The sequence below is a fragment of the Papaver somniferum genome, chromosome 3, assembly GCF_003573695.1.
Source record: "Papaver somniferum cultivar HN1 chromosome 3, ASM357369v1, whole genome shotgun sequence".
NCBI lineage: Eukaryota > Viridiplantae > Streptophyta > Magnoliopsida > Ranunculales > Papaveraceae > Papaver > Papaver somniferum.
The window spans coordinates 72,153,988-72,175,954 of record NC_039360.1 but is presented as its reverse complement, the minus strand read 5'-3'; the positions used below and the strand labels follow the sequence as shown (position 1 = coordinate 72,175,954).

At 36.5% G+C, this 21,967-nt stretch overlaps 1 protein-coding gene across 1 annotated transcript; it reads right to left on the bottom strand.

Annotated features, from left to right (window-relative positions):
- Positions 1-210: 210 nt before the first annotated feature.
- Positions 211-1,515, bottom strand: LOC113361353 (ubiquitin carboxyl-terminal hydrolase 12-like). Its single transcript, XM_026604617.1, has 4 exons — positions 1,360-1,515; positions 1,069-1,250; positions 838-989; positions 211-685 (listed from the first exon to the last, which is right to left on the bottom strand). The coding sequence occupies exons 1-4, from the start codon at positions 1,467-1,469 to the stop codon at positions 629-631; spliced, it is 501 nt and encodes a 166-aa protein (XP_026460402.1). The 5' UTR covers positions 1,470-1,515; the 3' UTR covers positions 211-628.
- Between the last annotated feature and the right edge of the window lie 20,452 nt (positions 1,516-21,967).

The following is a 21,967-nucleotide window of genomic DNA, read 5'->3' as shown; positions in this document are numbered from 1 at the left end:
ATATTTTCAAGAGGCGTTTTATGTGTGACAGTTGTTCAATAAAAGCGAACAATAAGCTGCATGGATGAAATGCTGAAACAAGCATTGTATCTGGAGAGACGGTCTTTCCTAGTTCACCAAAAAAATCTTATGTATATGGTGTAGCAATTGTTAGCAATAGGCTTCAAGTCATTGATTTGTATTTAAGGCTCATGTATAAGTAAACAACCATCTGGCTCATTTTTTTTTTCTTTCCATTTTTTGTTCAATGTGATACCACATGGATTGAGCTTATGATATCAAATTCAAAGCAATAAGAATTCTCATAAATATAAACCTTAAAAACGTGGAAAAAGGTGGAGGGTCACTCGTAGAGTTTTTTCCCTCAAAAGTCTTGGCTTTGATAACGGTGGTCACGAAAATGGGACATGGGACCACAGAGGCGTATCAAATCGCACAACATGACCAAGCAATTCATAGCGGAACCTACCTGCTTATACGGATTTATTTTCCAGATTCTTTATACGGATTTAACGAGTACTTGTACGGATTTATTTTCCAGATAGTCAAATCTACGTGCATTAAAACTCAAAATGCATCTTTGCGTATATGTTATGTGTGTTTTCATCTTCTTTGAGGTTCTTTCTTTTCACGGAACTGGGTCTGTTTCCAGTGGACGGAGTTGTTCTTCCTTAGCAGGGGATGCCTGAATTAGTACACGAAAACATTTGTAAAGCGTTATTTCGTAAAATTTAGACCAACCAGTACTAGTATGAATTGGTGCTCTTTCACTAAGACATGCATGCATAAAGATTACGAGTCATGACTGATAGGAAAATGGAGAAAGCAAATTCTAACCTTTTCTGTAATAGACTTTATAATTTTGATAGCGGACAGGATTTCGACTTTGATGAAACAAGTATCAAGCATGACAAATCCTTTCTTGGGGTCCAATAGCTCTGCCAGAAGCATCGCTCTACAACCATACGTACCGCATTCGCCTTCTCCATCTGATCGTTCAAACTCGAAGAAGTAAGAATCAAATTTTCAGGATCTTCGAGGTAAAAAACATGAAATTAAGAAGTATACCATAATTTCTTGTTTGCGCTCTATCTTGTTGATCGATAATGGCGAAATTACAATGAGTGTACCACGATCCAGCAGCCTCTTCACAAGAAAGGAATATCACTAAGTGAGTTCCATTCAGCGTTATGCGTCCTTTATTTGATGTGTAAGTTACGTGAGTTCCTTTCGGATCGATACTCAATTGCCTTGTTATTACACAAATTAACAAGAACTTATATATGAGATCTCAACAGTACATAATCAAGAAGAAAGATGCAGGAAAGTAAGAAAAGAAGTGTGACACTAAGAACATACCACTTAAGACCAAATGCAGTGAACACATCAGAGTAATGTCTATCACTCTTCAAGCTAGAAAAGTTCTCGATCTTCCAGATGTACTTCGAACTTGGAAATGATGAAGTCATCACTGTTTGATTGATCAATAAGCAATGAAATAATTAATAATATGAAAACCTTGTGTTGATAGGTAGAAAGTTGAGGACAAGTGCCAAGTCCTATGAGTCATTATTTGAGTAAATATAGCCGTGGCATTGATGGTAACTTTGGTCCAAGGGAGCTATTTGAGTAAATCTTAGTGGAGATTGTTGCAACCAACTCTTTCCCTTTTTTCATAGTTACTTGCAAATAGGTCACATTCAAGTATTGAACCAGTACACCGTATGACCATTATCAGAAACATTGGTACACCCTGAGCTGTAGTCAGTTAAACCGGTATAGGACTAATTCTTTTATCCATAATTGACGTGGGTTTCTTGTTTTCTTACACTCTTTTGTTAAAACTGGCTAAATGAATATCGAATTCAAAAACCTTTTTCTCTTATTAGAACAAGGGCCGTGGGGTTGAGAGTCTCATTCAATATGAAAGAGTCTAACCCAAAAAGACCTAATTTGGTGCTACTGTGGGCCGAGAGAAACACTCTTTCCCCCAAGCTCAATCATAGACTCCTTCATTTGAAGGAGAGTATGAAAGACTCCACTATACGGCTTATTAAATGCCGTCTCAAGAAAAGGGAAATAAAAACGGCAAATCAAAACAGACATATTTTAGGTATTTTTTAATATTTGGATAAATACAAATCTTGTTAAATCTTACAAAAATTACTATAAACAAAGTTTTTTGAATCTTACAAAAATTACTATAAACAAAGTTTTTTGATTTAAACGGTTAATCAAGTGGCGTATAGTCCCTATATTTACTCCTTCCACGGTGAAAAACTCACCCTATCACATAGTCTCTCAACCATTTTAAAAGTGATACAGTATTAAAACACTATATCTCATAGTCCTTGCTTTTAGAATTACATAAGACCAATTTTCTTTTGATGGACCGTCCAAATAAATTGTCCAAAACCACTCTCTCACATGGTTTTTACGTAGACCCTCGTCCTCCAAACCTTTTTCTTCAGAGAACTTTGTTTTTGTTCCTTTTGTACATATACATAATAGCTTTTTATATGCAATAAAAGTCCTAAATGATACTCCAGAAGTGTCAATTTTGGATTTGATCGGAGCCTCATATCGATGAATATTTTATTTTTGGTTTTGGTTGTTGGAAAGACGGTATGTTATTCTTGTTATGCCGTAGTTACTTAAATTTCAAGTTCTAAAACTACGTTACATTATTCTTGCTAAACACTTATCTATTTTTTTTTATAAATTCGCGAATCCACTCAAAACACAGTCCGCTCATCCATGGGTGTCAAATCCGATATGGGTGAAAATTTTAAATCCGACAATTAGATGGACTGGACGGTGGTGATACTAAATCCACATCCACCCACCCATTGCTCACCCCTACAAAAGTGATACGGCACAGCGGAAACGATTTGAAAACAATCGACACGCGGAGAATCCACTCCGGTAAACAGGACCCAATAATGATAGACAACTCCAATCCTGGAGCAAAGATACGATAAACACGATCAATGATGATCAATCTCTCAAAGAGAAATAAACATGGTTTTAACCAAACAATAGTTTTAATACGAGCTAAGCCAAGCTGATTACAATGATAAATGAGATGGCTATTTATAGCCTCCAAACATTAAACCTAGAAATCTAGAACGTTCCTAAATTAGCCTAGAAAATATATTATTCTCATAAAAACAAGATAAATATCACAAAGAAACTAATTATCCTAATAACTAAAATATTAAAATTAAAAAATATCCAAGATATTAGTCATATCTTGGAATATACGCGGATCCTCGGTATATGTCCCATATCAAAAAGGTAGTCCAAAATGTTTCCATAAGTCACACTCCCCAAAACCTAACATTGCCAACACCTCACCAGACCCAAAATCCTGACCTCGTACCATCGGACCATAGTTTATTTAACCTAGGATAGTCATGTAAACTACATATTGGATTACTATTTGCATGCTTTTAGTTTGAGTGTTACACTTCAGTCACGGGTGTGCATAGTATTCCGACTAGTTCACATGAATGCTTAACTCATTCCTTCATTTCCATGGGTTTTTAATATTTCATTGATGCTGAAATATGATCCCCATCTGTCTGCCTTATTCTTTTTCTTCGGTGAAATTTATTAAAGCTTCTCATCTTTACAACTCTTTTTCTCATCATGGCAAGCAATTATGATCCTTATAGACATCTCGGTGGATTATCTCTAGCACAACGATTTGAAAACCATAGTCATGAGGGACTGTTACCAACTCCATCAGAGTTTATTAGGGATTTTGGTATTAGAAATAATAATATTCTTGCAAGAGTATTTTCAACAGACTTGTTCAAGCGCTGGGAAGTTAGAGGAGCTTTAAGTCATTTCTGCGGACCAATATTGGATTTCAAATCAGAGAAGCGGATCCCAACATTTTTATGCTAACATTTCATTCCTTTGAAGACTTTGCATGGATTTCTTTTAATGGTCAATGGTGTCTCTTTGGCAACCTTTTTTCTGCAACCAAAACTTATCCTAGATTCAACATATCTACAAATTCAGATAAAGAAAACCCTATTGGGTTGACATTTTAAATTCTAATCATGAGCATAGGAGTCGGGAAATGATTGGGTTTATATCAATTAAACTAGGACAACTCAGTAGGGTATGTGTAGGTAGAGAAGCTCAACACCTGATTTATTCCCTGGAGTAACGGTTTTGGTGAATATAGAAAAACCATTAATAAACAAGCTTCTAGTTAAAGTAGGAAACAACCTAGTCACAAAAATCTTATTTAACTATCCCAAGCTGCCATCCAAATTCTGTTATCAGTGTCTTAATTTTGGGTATAAAGAAAACAGTTGTGAAATCAAAGAAGACCCTTGGAAGATATCTACGACATCATTGTTGATTCTCCTTATCCAAGTGATGACATATATTTTCTAAATAATTTTCATGTGCAAATCTGGAATCATGAGGATAATGTGGATGACTGGTCAGGCTAGTGAATGGCCAAGATGACGCTCCACTGAATATTGTGTTAAGAAATAAGATAGAGGGACCCTGCAGGGCCAGTGAAGTGCAAAAATGACGCTACTATGTAAGGAAATTAGCCAAGTAATGAAGCTTATTGGCCGACATAATGAAGCTTCATTGAGGGAAATGCAAGACAAGGCCAAAGTGACAAAATGCAACATGCGATGTTGCATTGATGCTATCCACGGAATTAAGTTGGCCCAGACTCAAGGATGATGTGCAAGAGTATAGAATAGGCCAAGAGTCGTCTTATGCATTAGTCCAAGGCTGGCCAAAGTTTGGACAGTGCAAGCAAGCTAGTAATGCAAGAGTAAGCATTGTTATTGTCGAGCAAATTGGCTAAGCGGAGCATATGACGCATGAGTAACCAGAATGAGTTAAGAGGATTTCCTAGGAGATTATAGTGCAATGTTAGTTTCACATTGGTTTAGGACAACATATCTATAGGGCCATCTTGGCTGAGTATTGATTCAAGGCCAAGTTCAGTAATGCGCAAAGTTTGCACGTTATGGCTCAAGTGACGGTTAGGAGTTGGTTATTGGACTTACAAGCGTTCCAAAGGTGTGGGAAAAGGGAGGACGGTTATAAAGGAAGTTTATAAGCGTGAGGGAGTGTTTATAAATGCTTGGGAACAAGTGTTGAAGGATGGATCGAGTTAGAGAAGAAACTGGCCAGTTGGCACAGTTATTGGCGGTTATGGAACTGTGCTATGGGACATATGGTTGTCCCATGCGTATGCAAGTGTTGCGCACGGTTTTTTGAAATTTTATATACTATATAAATAGTGCAAAAGGCATGAGGAAATTAGTAGGCCTACATAGGAGATTGTGAGACTCAAATTGAGAGAGATTTGATAAGGTAAAGGCTTGGTTCAAGATGAACAAGTCTGTGTAAATACCTAAGTGGGAAAGTTTTCTATATATTCTTGTTGATGCAATAAAATGGGTTAACTGTGTCATGTTCTAAGTGTTCTTGGTTGGCTGATTGTGCTAATGAATGTATAACAATGTTTGAATATTTTATGGTAAGCATTTGAGAACAAAAGAGAAGTGAGAGAAGGCTAAAGATTTCAGTTGTAGAACTGTGTAGTTTGTTGTTTGCGTTGGTGCAAACTTATAAGTCTGAAGCATTTGTTGGTGAAGTTTGATTCACCGAACTACATTGCAGTCGGGTACATCTGTGCCAGAAATTCGCTTGGAGCATTTGCGGATGAGACAATATCCTTGGCAACTCTGCTTCAGTAGGCTCCTTCATGAGCATACCTAGAGTTAGGAACGCGTATCAAACTTTTTCAAGGCTCATTCTCATTTTTAAAACCATCCCCATGTTGAAGAAAAAGTGGCTACCTCTGATACTCCAGAACTTGCTGATACAGACGTGGACATGCCCCTTGCATCTGACTTTATCTTAGGAAAATATATCTTCCCTTTTAATCTTCCGGGAAACTACATTCCTCTTTCTATGTCTGAGTCAGACTCGTTCCGCTCTATCAATTCAGAAACTCACCGAGTAATAGAATCAGTGAGCCTGAATCGTTTCCTGTAACCGACTTACTTCAGGTCATCCCAAACCCGGAATTAACCAGAACCATTTTGTCATCTCATATTCAAGGAATACGACCTTCATTTTCATATTATGAAAATGCTAAGGATTCCTTTGAATCCCCAATTTCTGCATCTTCTTTTCATCCATAATTAAAACTCCAATTTATCCTTTGCATATGCTTTTGGATCTCCCAAGTTCGAAACTAAATCAGCTTTTAAATTTTCAATCCCAGATTTTTCAACATCATCCTGTTCTGATAACTTATGCTCGACCTCAACTTGCTATGGAAAAATGCTCAAAATTGATAAATACGGGTCTAACATGAAAGGACAACATAAACAAACTGAATCCTACCTCCCTCTATCGTTCTCGCTATCCTCCTTATCAATACGACAAGAGGAGATACAAGTTTTTCTTCCATCTGATTTCTACTTTTAATTAATCTCTTCAAACTGCTTAAATTAAGTCATTCATTATTATTTTCTTACATAGATATATTTACAGTTTGAACCCGTTATAGTTAGATCTCTTTGAATCTGAATTTTCAAAAAGCACAGTCTAGCATATGACCAAAATCAAAATTTTATCTTGGAATGGAAAAGGATATGGAAATCCTTTTACTCAAAATCATCTAAAATTATTAGTTCAACAATAGAGACCTGAAATCCTATTCCTATCTGAAACTAAATCCCAAAGACACTTAGTAAAATCTTTGTTATCTTACCACTCAAAATTTCACATTGTAAATCCTATAGGACAAGCTGTAGGACTTATACTGGCCTGGTTGGATGGTTAATTTTTTGAAATAGTAAAATGGAATATCAATATGATAAACATAATAGTAAATATATCCTTTAACACCAACATATGGATCTTAGTTTTCTTTTATGGCAGTACCTACTCATCAAACAAAAACATAACTTGGGGCTTTCTATAGGAAATAAGAGCTCAAGTAAATATTAGGAAAATGCCATGGATAGTGATATGTGATTTTAATATGATCGTTGACCAATCAGAAAAACAAGGAGGTTTACCTTTTGTTAGAGCATAGCTCGGTCGAACTCACAAGTGTTGCTATATCAAGCTTGTTGTCTAATTTAGTTAATCAAAACTATATCTTGATTTCTAGTCTACATTTTAGTCATGTCTCGGATTAGGATAGAAGTGTGTATTTGAGTACCATACTTCACTGCGTTCACCAATATAAGACGGAGTTCACCCGAAGACTTTGGAGGATTTCATCGACAAAAGGTATGTGAAGACTAAACCATTCATATTTACTAAAGTATTCATAATTATATCTATAAGACTAAGTCGTATGACTAAGTAGACTTTAAACTATATCACAATAGAAATTACGAGCCAAGTTTATCTTGATGAATATTTTCTCGAAATATGAATTAAGCTATAAGCCAATTATCTACTTGCTGAATTCAGTTAAGAACAATTTATTGTTTATAAACTAGATCATGATTCGAGTTAATCATTTGAAAATAACCTGGAACAGTGATATGTGTAAGATTACTATTGATTCTATTCGAGAATGACTGAAATCTGGATACAGGGACAGTACAAGTACCGGCGTAACTATTTGGTTCCGGATCAGCGGTACGCATACCGGCGTAGATCTAAGTTCGGTAACGACTTCTTGGTACACATACCCGGTATGCATACCAAAAAGTTTTGTTGCTCGTGAACACAAGGGTGGTACACGTACTCAGTATACGTACCGAAACGCCATGGATTTTATCTTCCTTAAGGGTACACGTACCTTGGCAGAGTGTCTCACAAACTGGAAGCAGTACACGTACTTACCCAGTTGAACAGTTTCAGATGCATTTCAGAGTATTTCTATGAGATATTTGGCATTTGAACAATTATCTGAAACATATATAAGACATAATTGATCACCTATTAAGTCATGGTTGTATATCAAGTTAGTCTAAAGTGTTTGATGAAATTGGCTAAGATTATTATGTTCGTATGGATAACTTTGGTTATCAGTTCTTGAACAAACTCATTGTACACGGCTTGGTTACATTTCGTCCTTATCCAAGTGTATATTCTATTTGTGTTTATCTCAAGCTAAACCATCAAATGGTGGGATCTTTGAATATGATTTACATAAACAAGATATACACTCTGTTTAGGTGAAACCGTAACCGAACCGTGTATAAAGACTATATTCAATGTGGTTAGGCGAAACTAGCCGATTTGAACTTAAAAGTTTAATACCCATTTTCATGAACACTTAAGACAGTGACCTTGAGTCACAATTATGTGATCAAACAAGTCTAGTATTTTTAGAGAATTGATCAAATGCTAATTATCTCTTAGAAATAATTTAATTTAATCGCACTTGAAAATAATCGACATGGTTAATAGATGCACAAAGTACTAATACCATAGTCGTTCGTGAGTCAGGTCAGTCACAGTACGTGAACCGTTTTGTAAGCTAACAATCCAAACCAAGTTCCGGAGTTAACATAACTATTTAGGTATGCGTACTAGTATGGATCACGCACTAGGGCCACGAGACTAGGCTTTTGGATCATACCCTCTCTTTCAACCTATCTCAATGAATGAAGCCCCTTATAATTTATAGAGAAGATGAATCCAATCTATAGTAACGCTTAACCTTTAATACACTGAATAGAAGACCCATCTTTCTGAGGCCCGGAGGGAGAGGATCTTTAGAGACTCGACTGCCAAGGATAAGGGCCCGTAGGGGGTGAGACCTCATCACTCGACCGTTAGGTCGGCCATACCCAACTCGAAGACTGTTAAGGACTTTAGGTATTCGTATGTAGGTGCGAGGAGAGTTATGAAGGCACTTACCCGTTAGGATGAGGGACTCGACGTATGCGGAGAGAAAAGAAGCTGCCCTAGCCTCTGTCCGGCCGATCATTCCGCTGGCATCTCGCATTCACGCCCCCGTTTGACTGTCGTTCGAGGATGTAGTAGTAGATACGTTAGTGTCTTCTTAGTGGGTCCTTGGCTCCACCTCTTATCTCCTTCTAAGACATGTTGTTGTCGTCGCCATATCTAATATGTCACTTAGTCATCTCTGCCTCACTGCGGGTCAGCACCTCCGAAATAAACGGAAGACTTCATTCAGTGATTCCGCGATCCCCCTCTGAACGATCAGAATAAGGTAAAGATTGAAGATAAGTTTGTACTTTATTAATTTCTCAGTCCCTCATATGACCAGTTCCGGAGTCCACGAAACTATTTTAGTACGTATACCGGTTTGGATACACAACCGAGTTCAGGAACACAAATCTATTTTAGTATGTGTACCAGTTTGGATACTCTCCCGGTTTCGTGACCACAGTTCCTTAATGGTTTTCATACGAGTATGCATACCGATCCGGTTCACGAGTTAAATAGATTTTCACATGATGTGCATAAGAATATGCATACCACAAATCCGCAAGTCGATATATAGCTACTCCGCTACGTGTACGAGTACATGTAATACGGGTCCAGATTTATAACAGTTTACCCAGTTTGCAAGACTGATAACACTGTCTTGTATCCCAATCTATAGTAATTGTATATTTCTCTCTAAATCGACTCGAAACATTCACGAATAACATCAATGGCACATATCACTGTTCCAGGCTATTTTCGAATGATAGAATTTGAATCATGATTTTGATTCCGAACAAGAAATTGTCCTTAACCGAAATTCATCAAGTATGAACAAATGTTCTGTTAGAGTATTGCTCGGTCGAACTCACAAGTGTTGCTTGATAAGCACGTAAGTGCGACGCTTTATCAACCAAAATTACATTAGTTAGGACTCATTTTATTGCTAATAAACTTGTTTTAAGTCTTTTCAAGGAAATAAGTTCGTATGGAGAAATTGGCTCGAAAAATCGCTAAAGGCACTCAGAAAAGTGTTGAAGGCACCCAGGAGTTTTCACTATTTACAACCCAAAAATTATCGTTGTACCCCACAAATTGCAATTCGTACCCCAGAAATTTCTAAAGGGACATAAGAATTGGTTAAGGGGCAGTCATCTTCAACATTTTAAATTCTGATTTTTGGCGGGAAATCGTGGCAGTCACCGGCACAATTAGGGTTTGAATTTTAAGAGTGTTGTAACGAGACTAATCGCTGATATTAATTGGGTTTGCTCTAATGAACTAAACAGGGCTGGTAAGGTCCTTCGATTCAATTAAAATTGGCTTGATGATTGGATTTTATCAAAACATAGAAGAAGGGTTTACACGGGAAGTTCTGTAAAAAATTTGGGAAGGTTCTGACGAGATTCAATCGCGGGATTTGGAAAGGATGGATTGGATCTTTCTAGATGATGCTAGTATGGTTGTTGGATTCGAACCAATCGGGCCAGATAATCAATATTTCGAGACAACATGGATTAATATTTTACCGGGATTGATTTTGGACAGGACTGGGAGAGAATCAATTACAAGAATGGGTTGAGATTATCCTGTTACGACTTAACATGAATGGTACGTGTGTTGGAATCGATTAGATTGGCTAGAACGTGGAATTTGAAGAAAACAGGGAAGATATATATTCTCGAGTTATTCCTGGAAAATACATACCGCAACTGGAAGGTTTGTGCGTGAAGGGAGAGTTCGACTCTGTCCAGTAACGTGTTGGTATCGTGTTTGGATAGTTCCGACAGCCAGTTAACGCGTAAAGAGATTGGGAGAGAAAACTTATACTCATGGCCTGCAAATAAGGAAAGAGGATCCATTGAAGTTATTACCGAGATATGAAGATGTTTTTACCTATATAAAGAGTGTTGGGAGTTGCAGAATGAAAAAATCGGAGAGTCTGGTAGAAAAATAGTGCCTAAAATCGAGGGAAATCAAAGCTCCAAGAAGTTCTGCTGCTGCTGCAAACTCAAGAACACGAAGAACAAACACCTGCAAAATACAGTCGCAGAAAAGTGTCGTTAATCAACTACAGAGCCAATATCTTGTTTTATCCTCCAAGGCATGAGATTGAGTTCGAAACTTCCTTGAGTAATTTGGAGTATTGTGTAGAAGTTATAATTAGTGAATTTGCAACATCAAAATAGTGGAATCCTAACCCTAGAATCTTCTCTCCTTGGAAACCAAAAATCAGAGTTTATTAGTTTTTCTTTTATTTGTCTTGAACCAAACCTCTAAAAAGTCTGAGAATCGAATCCCTATACTTACCACTTGTAAAAACTGCATCAGTTTTTTGCGCCGCCGACGCGGACTTGCCTTTAGGTTAGGTTTTAGATTTTTGTTTTCATTATTTTTAGTTTTTTTAGTTTAATTAAATTTCATCTTATTTTATTTTCTTTGATTTTACTTGGGTATTTTTCTTGTTTTTATTGTGCAGGTAATTTTTACATTTATTGTGGAATTGCCTACCAAAAGAGGTAAGTAATAAAACCCAAATTTTATTTATTTATTTTTAGATTTCCTTTTGTGTATATTTCCCTTTATTTTCTTTAAAAAAAAAGAAGCAAACGCACACACCAATTGCATTTCGTCTGGCACCGATTTTAGAAAAACACGTGGTTTAGTACGGTGAACCCTCTGGGAGTTATCATCCGAAACACCACAAACATCAGCCTAGTACCTGTGACCAGTCTTTGACTGTATGTATATTTTGTTGTAGGTAACCCAAGCTTACCCGAATTAGTGAACCCCAGCATTTTCATGTGCACAATTTCTTGCTAAACACTAGTATTCTTGCTTGTGTATGCGCCGTTGGAAACATGTAGGATATAGACTTGTGGAAAACGACCTTTTTAATTTGAGACCGACCCGTTACACGGATCTAGGTAATACTTCTTTAATTTGAGACCGACCTTTTTAATGAAAATGATGAGGGTGAGGTCCCGCCAACCAAAATCCTTAGGGACCGTTTGAGCCCGTCTAGAGTAATGCGTGAACCTGGGGTTGTTTTACCAGCCACTACCGTTCAGTTTGATATTAAACCTGGGACATTTGTCATGCTACGTAAGTTTAGAGGGGTAGAGAATGAGAGTCCGTATACCCACATCCGAGACTTTGAGATGATTTGTGACATCATGAGCTATCTGAATGTCACCAAAGACGTTCTTAGGTTACGTCTGTTCCCTGTATCTCTTGAAGAGAGGTCCAATGAGTGGTATCATATCATTCCTTCTAAAACAACCACTACCTGGGATGGACTTGTAGAGGTTTTCGTTAAGAAATTCTACCCACACCATAAGACTGATGTTGTTCGATAGTCAATCCAAACCTTTAAGCAGAAAATAGGTGAGAGCCTACATGATTACATAGAAAGGTTTAATGAATTGTGATACCAATGCCCGCACCATGGCTTGAGAAAGCCCACATGGCCTAAATATTATATGAAGGCATTGATAGTGAAACCCGAATGCAGGTAGAAACAATGAGTGGTGGAGAATTTACCCATCAAGACCCAGATGAATGTTTTGACGAGTTCTTCGAGTTAGTAAAAAAGACTCGTCAATGGGATTCAATGAGGGAGCCCGGAATAACTAGGAAATCTATCCATAGGGTCAATAGAGTCGATAATGGTTCAGATATCCTTAGGCGTCTAGAGGCCTTAGAGATGAACCAAGGGTCCAACCAGACTATGAGTTGTAACAGTGAGACCAGAACCTATCCATGTACCATTTATGGTGATCAAAGTCATATTGGATATCATTGTCCTCTGTTTTACCCTAATGAAACTACCTGTGAGGTTAGTGTCCTACATGGTGGTATGAACTCTAAATATGAGGGTCGACCCAAGTTTCACCCATACTCTAATACCTATAACCCTGGTTGGAGACATAACACGAATTTCTCGTGGTCTAAAGGTAACCATCAAGGTGGCTCATCTAGCAACCCACCACTAGGTTTTTCTAAGAACCAAGCTCAAGTCCAAGAACCGAGTCCATTGTTAGAGCATAGCTCGGTTGAACCCACCAAGCGTTGGTATGTCAAGTTTGGTTGTCATATTTTGGTGAATCAAAAACTCCTGTTAAGAGTCGCTTGATTATGTACTAGAGTCAACTTCGTATAGGTTAGCTTGAAAGTATTAGGAATTGAGACTTTATAAGTATTGCGAAGACTTGAAGATGTGAAGAAGTAAGGAGCTACAACGACAACAATCATCCTTCCACTTGAAATTAGTGATATTTGACTTGAACGGTTTCATTCCCTAACATATATTTCAAGTCGTGCATATTGAAAACAAAACTGCGAAGCATATTTGAACTCTAGATAGACATGGTATTAAGGAATACAATACGAGGTTTATTGCTTAACCATTAAACTTTGTAGATAATACATCGCCATAATCATTTGAATGCTATTGTGATTATCTATGGGTATGAGGTGAGGATTTCATCCTAGGGAACAATGTTTTACATGTGTTCTAAGGAAGTAAGTTCATAAACTTGTTTGTGAATCGAAAAGGAAATCGCCATGCGTTATTGGTTTTGTTATTCATTGCATATCTTATGAAAAACCAATATGTATGATTGAGTATAACCATTCACGATTTGTTTGTGTTCTTGGTAGAACTATTTACAAAGGGCTGACTTATGTATTAGTATGACTTTTATTAGTGAAACCGATCTTAAGTAATCACCGGAGATGGTATGATCGGGTTTGTGATTTTATGTCTTACGAAATATGGAAATGGGGAACCGATCCTAGTAAGAGGTGCAGTACATCACAAAGGGGAACCGATCCTTGTATGAGGTGCAGCAAGGTTTATAGCAGAAAGGGGAACCGATCCTATGGACATGTGCAACACGTTTTTAGGCAAAGGGGAACCTATCCTATGGACATGTGCAACACATATAAGTTAGATACCATATATATGTGGGGAACCGATCCTAGTACCTGGTCAACCGAATTTTTGAAAGCTAGTGTGACTACGCACAGTACTCACATGGAAGGTAGAACCGAAACTTGTTTTGGTAGAACCGTTAAACCCATGACTTGTGATTGAATGTTATTTGATCAATCGCATAGTTCTTGAAGGCCAGATGAACCAATTCTAAACTTGTTTAGAAGTATGGCAAATCGGTTTCAAGGTTGTAAGTGTGAAAGAGAACTTACAAATTTAAGATGTCGACATACTTTGAATATGTACTATGAATGTTTATTTCTTTAATTGTTCAAAGTTATTCCTTAATATCTAAGGGAAGAAAATACCAGGATCGAAACATAAATAAGTTAAGAATCTTTTAATTAAGGTATTTAACTTCATTTTTAGGAAAATAAGAATTAGTAATGTGCATTTACTAATTAGAGATTTTCTGACAGATTTCGATCATTATTTTTGGACAGAGCATTTCCAGGAATTATGGAAACCGAATTTGTGCTTTAATGAATATCTTGAGAATAATTTCGGTTTTAGAAATTCCTTGGTGTCCAAACTTCCTTGTATATAAATACTTGAAGTTTTCCTTTCTTGCAAACTAATCCTTCGTAACAACAAACTTCCTCTTTGTTGTGTTGTTACTGGTGTAGCTGCCTATTCGGATAGGAGAGCAACCTACTTAGGCGAAATCTCTTACGGCCGCTCAGTTTAATGTATTCTTTGGGATTGAGAAGCTCTACGAGTACCGTTGGTGGGAAACTAGATAATTACGGTTTATCTTTTGTTTTCATTGATTTGATTGACTAACGGTGGTTGAACTTTGATTGCACCTAGTCTGTTTATGCTTGAGAATCTTCTCTTCTGATATAAGATTCACTCAAACTAGTTTAGAGTATCGACATGGATCTTTAGACTGTTGTTAGTTCTAAAGACGATCTTGTGATAATCCATTGTTAACAGACTCCGTTTTGTGCATGATTGATCACAAGAGATTCAAGTGATTGTGTGCAGGTTTTTATTAAAGATCTAAGAAGATTTGAAGACGAAGAAGATACTAAAGATTTCTGATTTGTGGGTTCATAATCTTTGGTGTGCACAATACTTGTTTCGGTAAAAGAGGATCCAATTAATAATCGGTTTATCCTTGTGATAGATTGGATTGATTAATTGAGTAGATCGACATCAACACAATTCTTTGGATTAATAGTGTTGTTGGCTTAATCTTAAACGATTACTTCGGTAATTGAATATAAGATAGATCTAAGGGCCTGAAGAAGGAGTTTATATTAAGATAAACAGAAGAGACTTTGTCCGACTCATATCACTTGGTTGAATAGAGTTGATACCAAACAAATTTGTTGTTCCTTTACTGTTTGGAATACGAACCAAAGGAATTGTTCCAAGTACGTGACTTATTCATAGGTCGGAGGCGTGGGAATACAGACGGAACTAGGTGAACTACATTTTTAGTTGCTTGGTCTCAACTATACGAAGTTAGGTGTAATTTTGTGTAGCGGCTTAATCCCGAGAGTATTCAATTCTGGACAAGATGTCGGGGTTTATCTGCATTTGCGATTTCCTCGTTAACAAAATCTTACCGTGTCATTTACTTTATATTTCCGCATTATAATTGTTTTATTATAATTAAAGTAAATTACACAAACGTTAATTCCTATTTACTTGATAAGTGAATCCTATTGTGTTTGGTTAAGTTTGAACCTTTTTATCAAGTAATGTACTTCGTTGTTGTATTGTCTCGATCTCGTATCCATAGACGATCACACGAAGTGTGAACCGATTAGGTCTCGACTCAGTCCATAGACAATCACTTTCGGAGAAAGGACTTATAGGTAGGAAAAGTTTTAGCTTGAGGTATATTTGGGTACCCTCGCCTTTTCAATTGGTATCAGAGCAGGAAAACACGAAAAGATCTAACAATCTGTGTTTGGTGCGATCCGACCTATAAGAATTGAATCTAATGTCTGATTCAGTTAACGTTTTGCAAGAGTATGAATAGCCAAAAGTTGAAGATGTTACTACTTCGTTAACTCATGATCCAGGAGTTACGAAAACATCTATGTCTATCTCTGATGAAAGAGAAGATGCTGATAAAGAGTTGGTAAAACTCATAAACCCTATACAATCTCTGTCTTCTAAAGTACTAATTTAAAAGACAGGGTCAAATCTTCTTAAACAGGAGATCAGAGAAAAAGATATTCAACTGAATTGTCTAGCCAAAGATAAAATGGATCTTACTGTCAAACTAGAGGTTCTTGGTAAATCTCTTACAGATAAAGAGACACGTCCTACGATTCTAACTAATGATGTTGTTGTGATTTCTTCTGATGAGGAAGCTAAAAGTCTTTGCTCAACTTTTACAGACTGTGATAAAACCGGTTTAATCACATCTGAAACAGATCAATATGATGGTAGTTTGCCTAACTACATCAAGTTAGAATAGGATGAGAAACCAGCTTCTAGATCTACTGATGATCAAACGAAATCTTGTCCAAAGGAAACTTTGAACCGATTCCGTGGTGATTGTAAGGAATACAATTTTCAGTCACTTGAAAGGTAACTTATACTTCTTTAACATATGGTGGTAAAAATTTTGTAGGAAATTTCTTGTCTTAAAAAAAAATGAAAGATCATTCCTCAGTAGAAAGACAGATTATACCACATCCCGATAAGATCAACTCAAAAGAGTCAGAGGAAAGAGTTGATAATAGCTTCTGGAAAAAGGTTCCTCCGCACCCATATCGAAACAGTTCTAGTTTTGATAAGGAACGACTTCAGAAGGAAGGGAAATAGAGAATCTCTGCCAAAAGAAACAATCAGGAATTTCCTATAGTTGTTTCAGAGGATCATACTAATGTGGATCATAAGCAAGTCCTTAGAATGAGAAAATCTTATGAAAATCTCATTGAAAGAATTAAGAGAGACTTATCTATCTCTGAGAATTCTCACATTAGTACGTTTTATCCACATGATCATATCTCTCTAGTTAGAAAAGATCATCATCTTGGGAGAAAATATTTTGGGCAGAAATTCCCGAAGAGAAACATGAACTATGTTTCTGATATTCACTGTAAGATGGAAAAAGCTTACTCCTATGCAACTTAGTTGTATCAAATTTGTGCACTCTCATCCCATTTCGTTCCCTTAATTGGATGAGAAAAGCACATAAAAATCAGGGGAACATGATTAATGATTGTTCCTTTTTCGGTAATTAGAGATATTTATGGAATGTCTTTTGATTCTACTCTTCAATAAAAAGAGAAGTTCGAATACATAATTGTGTATATTTTTGAAAAACATAAAAAAATCTTCTCTTAGGAGTATTGACTTTCCTTGATAAGGATGTCTCCTATGACTCGCAGTGTTACAAGGAGTGATAGAAGGGAAGCACGAAAAGTAAGAAACTGTCAAGGGTTTGTCCCATATCGAAGAATCATGAAGATTATCTCAAGAATCGAACTTGATCATAACTCTGTTATATCTCAAGAAGAATCATGTCTTTTTGCTATCAATGATTCAGGTTTTACCAAGTGGATTCCCACTAATGGTATGAGTAATGTTATGCATGAGTTTGAAGAACTCATAGGAAATCTCTTTACCTTAATTCAAGATCGGGGTGAACTAAAAGTTAAAATTAAAGAGATGAAAGGTGAACTTGAAGTTTTGAAGTTTCAACTTGAAGTTCTCGAAAAACGGAGAATGGTTGCTGACAAGTCTCTTGAGACATGCTTTAAGAGTTTGAACACTGAAGAGACCTCGGTGAACAACAAGAGCACCACTAGAGATTAAGTTATATGTTGTAATACTTAATCTAGAAAAATAGACATCAATTTTTGATTTATTTCAATGATTGTATTCGTCTATTATGAATAAAATTATTTGATTTATAATTTTTCTTGTGATAGTTTTCGGTTTACATATCCTGTGCTTGAATGCTTTTATCTTATTGCTATTTATGTTTATGGGATGTTTGATTTCGGTTTTACTACCTTAATATTCGATCTCATAATGTTGTGAACCCTTGTGGTTTGGGTGACTTTTTGATTTAGCAGGATTAAGTTCTAGCCCATGTTGGTAGGCTTTATCAAAGAATCATGAGGGGTTCTGGTAGAAACAATATGTGAAAAGTCACAATATGTTGAATCGGTCTTGGTTTAACATAAAAGCATATGTGTTTCGACGGTTTTCAACTTTTTCTTGCAATTGTTAAAACCGATTTTCAACCTTTCTCTAGTAAAGGTTGGTTGTTGTTATTCTTTTGTTTTTGCATAAGGATGACAACATGATGATATTTCTGTATCAATTCTCCCTGGACGAAGATGCAATCATATTGGAGAAGTGGATGCGAAATTTGAGGTAACAATCTTGTTAGTTAATTGTTTTCCTGTTTAAGAAAAGCCTGAGTTTATTTCATATATATTTATTGCTTTTGCTTAACAAAATTTCGGTTCAATTGACGTTTTATTCCATGATGTGTGTATGGATGTATGTGTGATTCAATTGGTTCCGGTTAAGAAAAACCATTGTTACCTTGCTTTATTGTGTGGTATCAATTGTTTAGGATTACAAAATTTCGGTGCAATTGCGGTGCTTTTAATGTCTATGTTGTTTCAATTGCTTCCGGTTGAGGTGAATAATTATGCAAGTTAATTTATTTGGTTTGTATGAATTATTTATGGTTTAACGAAATAAAAGGTTTACGGGATGAGTTGCTTAGTCCGATTCGATTCCGGATAAGAGAAACTAAGTTAATTCTGATCTTAGTTAGACTTATCGAAGTGAGGTTTTAGTTATTCAAGTCTAATTGAATGCCTTAACAAGAAATGCTAGTTAACTGACCTAGTACTTATCTTGTTTAAAATTGAAAGGTCTAAGTTTATGGATAATTAGAACCTGGTGAGAAAAATAGAGTTATCTTTATTTTGGTTTTATCGAATTAAGTGATTGTTTTTGTACAATCGGTTTAGCAAAGGGACTACGGTTCTTAGTTGATTTTTGGTTTGCTAAACTAAAATGGGAAAATTGTTTCGGACAATTGAATCCTTGGTAACATGTCAAAATAAAACTACTTGTAGTTTTGGTTTTTGATATTGGTTATCAGAACATGGTGTGTGGAACCCTCGTGCCTAACTCTACAGATTGCAAGTCTATTTTGAGATTTGTAAGATTTTTTTCGTGTTGTCCTTTATTTTTTCGTTTCTTTGTCATTTTGTGACAAAAAGGGGGATACATATAAGGAGTGAACAAGTGATACTGGCATTGATTTTATATTGATTGGTATCGCTAAGGAAAAGAACATTGGTGCTTCAACGTTTTATCTAAACGAAAGAGTGAAAGCACAGACTAAGGGGGAGTAACATATCATATGAATTGGTATAACAAAGACGTGCGGATTGAATATCTACCTATCTTCCTTAGGGGGAGTATTAGATTTGATATTATAATGTCAACAACGGCATTTTCAAGGATTGAATGTAAGCAGTTTACTGTGCTGTTGAATCGGGAATCAAGCGTATGTGTAATGAATTCTTGTAATTTGTTTATCCATATGATGTAAGAGTTTTATCACTAAAATTGACAAAGGGGGAGATTATTAGAGCATAGATCGGTTGAACCCACCAAGCGTTGGTATGTCAAGTTTGGTTGTCATATTTTAGTGAATCAAAAACTGATGTTAAGAGTCGCTTGATTATGTACTAGAGTCAACTTTGTATATGTTAGCTTGAAACTATTAGGATTTGAGACTTTACAAGTATTGTGAAGACTTGAAGAAGCAAGGAGCTACAACGACAACAATCCTTCCACTTGAGGTTAGTGATATTTGACTTGAACTGTTTTATTCCCTAACGTATCTTTCAAGTCGTGCATATTGAAAACAAAACTGCGAAGCATATTTGAACTATAGATATACATAGTATTAAGGAATACAATACGAGGTTTATTGCTTAACCATTAAACTTTGTAGATAAGACATCGCCATAATCATTTGAATGGTATTGTGATTATGAATGGGTATGAGGTGAGGATTTCATCCCAGGGAACAATGTTTTACATGTGTTCTAAGGAAGTAAGTTCATAAACTTGTTTGTGAATCGAAAAGGAAATCGCCAGGCGTTATTGGTTTTGTTATTCATTGCATATCTTATGAACAACCAATATGTGTGATTGAGTATAACCATTCACAACTTGTTTGTATTCTTGGTAGAACTATTCACAAAGGCCCGACTTATGTATTGGTATGACTTTTATTAGTGAAACTGATTTTAAGTAATCACCTGAGATGGTATGATCGGGTTTGTGATTTTATGTCTTACCAAATATGGGAAAGGGGAACCGATCCTAGTAAGAGGTGCAATACATCACAAAGGGGAACCGATCCTTGTATGAGGTGCAACAAGGTTTATAGCAGAAAGGGGAACCGATCCCATGGACATGTGCAACATGTTTTTAGGCAAAGGGGAACCGATCCTATGGACATGTTCAACACATATAAGTTAGATACCATATATATGTGGGGAATCGATCTTAGTACCTAGTCAACCGAATTTTGGAAAGCTAGTGTGGCTATGCACAATACTCACATGGAAGATAGAACCGAAACTTGTTTTGGTAGAACCGTTAAACCCATGACTTGTGATTGAATGTTATTTGATCAACCGCATAGTTCTTAAAGGCCAGATGAACCAATTCTAAACTTGTTTGGAAGTGTGGCAAATCGGTTTCAAGGTTGTAAGTCTGAAAGAGAACTTACAAAGTTAAGATGTCGACATACTTTTGTAGATGGTGGATTTTCGACAAAGGCTAAATTCGTAAACTCATAATTATACGAAGCTTTGATTCAGCAATCAGACGTGAGTATCGAGATACGGGTCTCTCATCGAATTCTCAACAGAGAGTACTTTTCTCTCAGAGTACAATGTAGATATGTAGTCTCACGACTGGACAACGACATATCTCATGAATACTGAATACTTTCAGTGACTATTTCTATATAGCATCACGAGATGGACGGATCCTAGACAGCTTGCTCTGCTAGTATAGAGCGATAACGTCTTCAGGAACAAACAACGAGTTTACCCTGACTATATATTCCATTATCTACAAGTAATCTGAGGATGGGTCATATTCCATTATCTTCGTATGGATGTCCTCTATGACCTGTCAAAATTTCATGATAATCGGATGAACGAGCGAGTAGATGTGGCCAAAATATCAAGTGAGGCGCAATCTGAAAAAGTTCTGGAAGTCTCCTGGAAGTTTACTATTTCGCCTTTTTCAGGCTCTGAACGTACTCAAAACTTAAAAAGCTTCTTTACTAAAGCTTGGAAATTTTCCGGGCTTGAATTTGCACATGCATATCATCAAAATCCGACTCCGGACGAGGATTCTACAGAGTTTTTACTAAAAAGCTGGGTTCTGAATTTTCTGACGACGAAATTCGACTAAGTTTTCATATATTCACATGGGTTCTTATTCATTAATTCACAAGTCAACACTTTTGTACTTCTATGAATATACAGGATATATACTTACTTGAAGAGTCACCGAAGTGTCTAAGGGGTTGGAATTGTCCACATCATCGACAAGAGGAACATCACTTCCATCCGGCTCTGAATCTTGGGAATTACCTCCATTCCCCTTCCCAAAGTATGATTGAGTTACAGAATTCTCCATCTCCATGACGACATCCTCCTGTACACGTCCTTTACAATCAATATTTTCATCCACGAAGCTCCACATTTGAACATGTGAAGAAATACTTACAGTTTCTTCGTCACTCAAATCAGCGATTGTTTGTTCAGTAGCAGAAAATTGAAGACCTTCAAGACTCGATGAAGTAAAATTCTGCAACAAAATGAACAACATTAGCTTCATGATTCTAATGTTAATAGCAATGAAAGTCACAGTGGGAAATATTGGGAACTCACCAAAGCACCAATTGGGGACTTTACGGTATTGGGTAACAGCTTATAACCTTTATGCCTGCCTTCCGCGCCATGAATAACCGCCTCAGTCTCTGAGAAATCTACACCGATTCGAGGTCGTATATTACGACCG

Coding starts and splice junctions, on each gene's coding strand:
- LOC113361353 (XM_026604617.1), bottom strand. CDS start 1,469: ATGACTTCATCATTTCCAAGTTCGAAGTACATCTGGAAGATCGAGAAC. Junction 1,251..1,359: donor ACTGCATTTGGTCTTAAGTG/GTATGTTCTTAG, acceptor TGTAATAACAAG/GCAATTGAGTATCGATCCGA. Junction 686..837: donor TAAAGTCTATTACAGAAAAG/GTTAGAATTTGC, acceptor GTACTAATTCAG/GCATCCCCTGCTAAGGAAGA.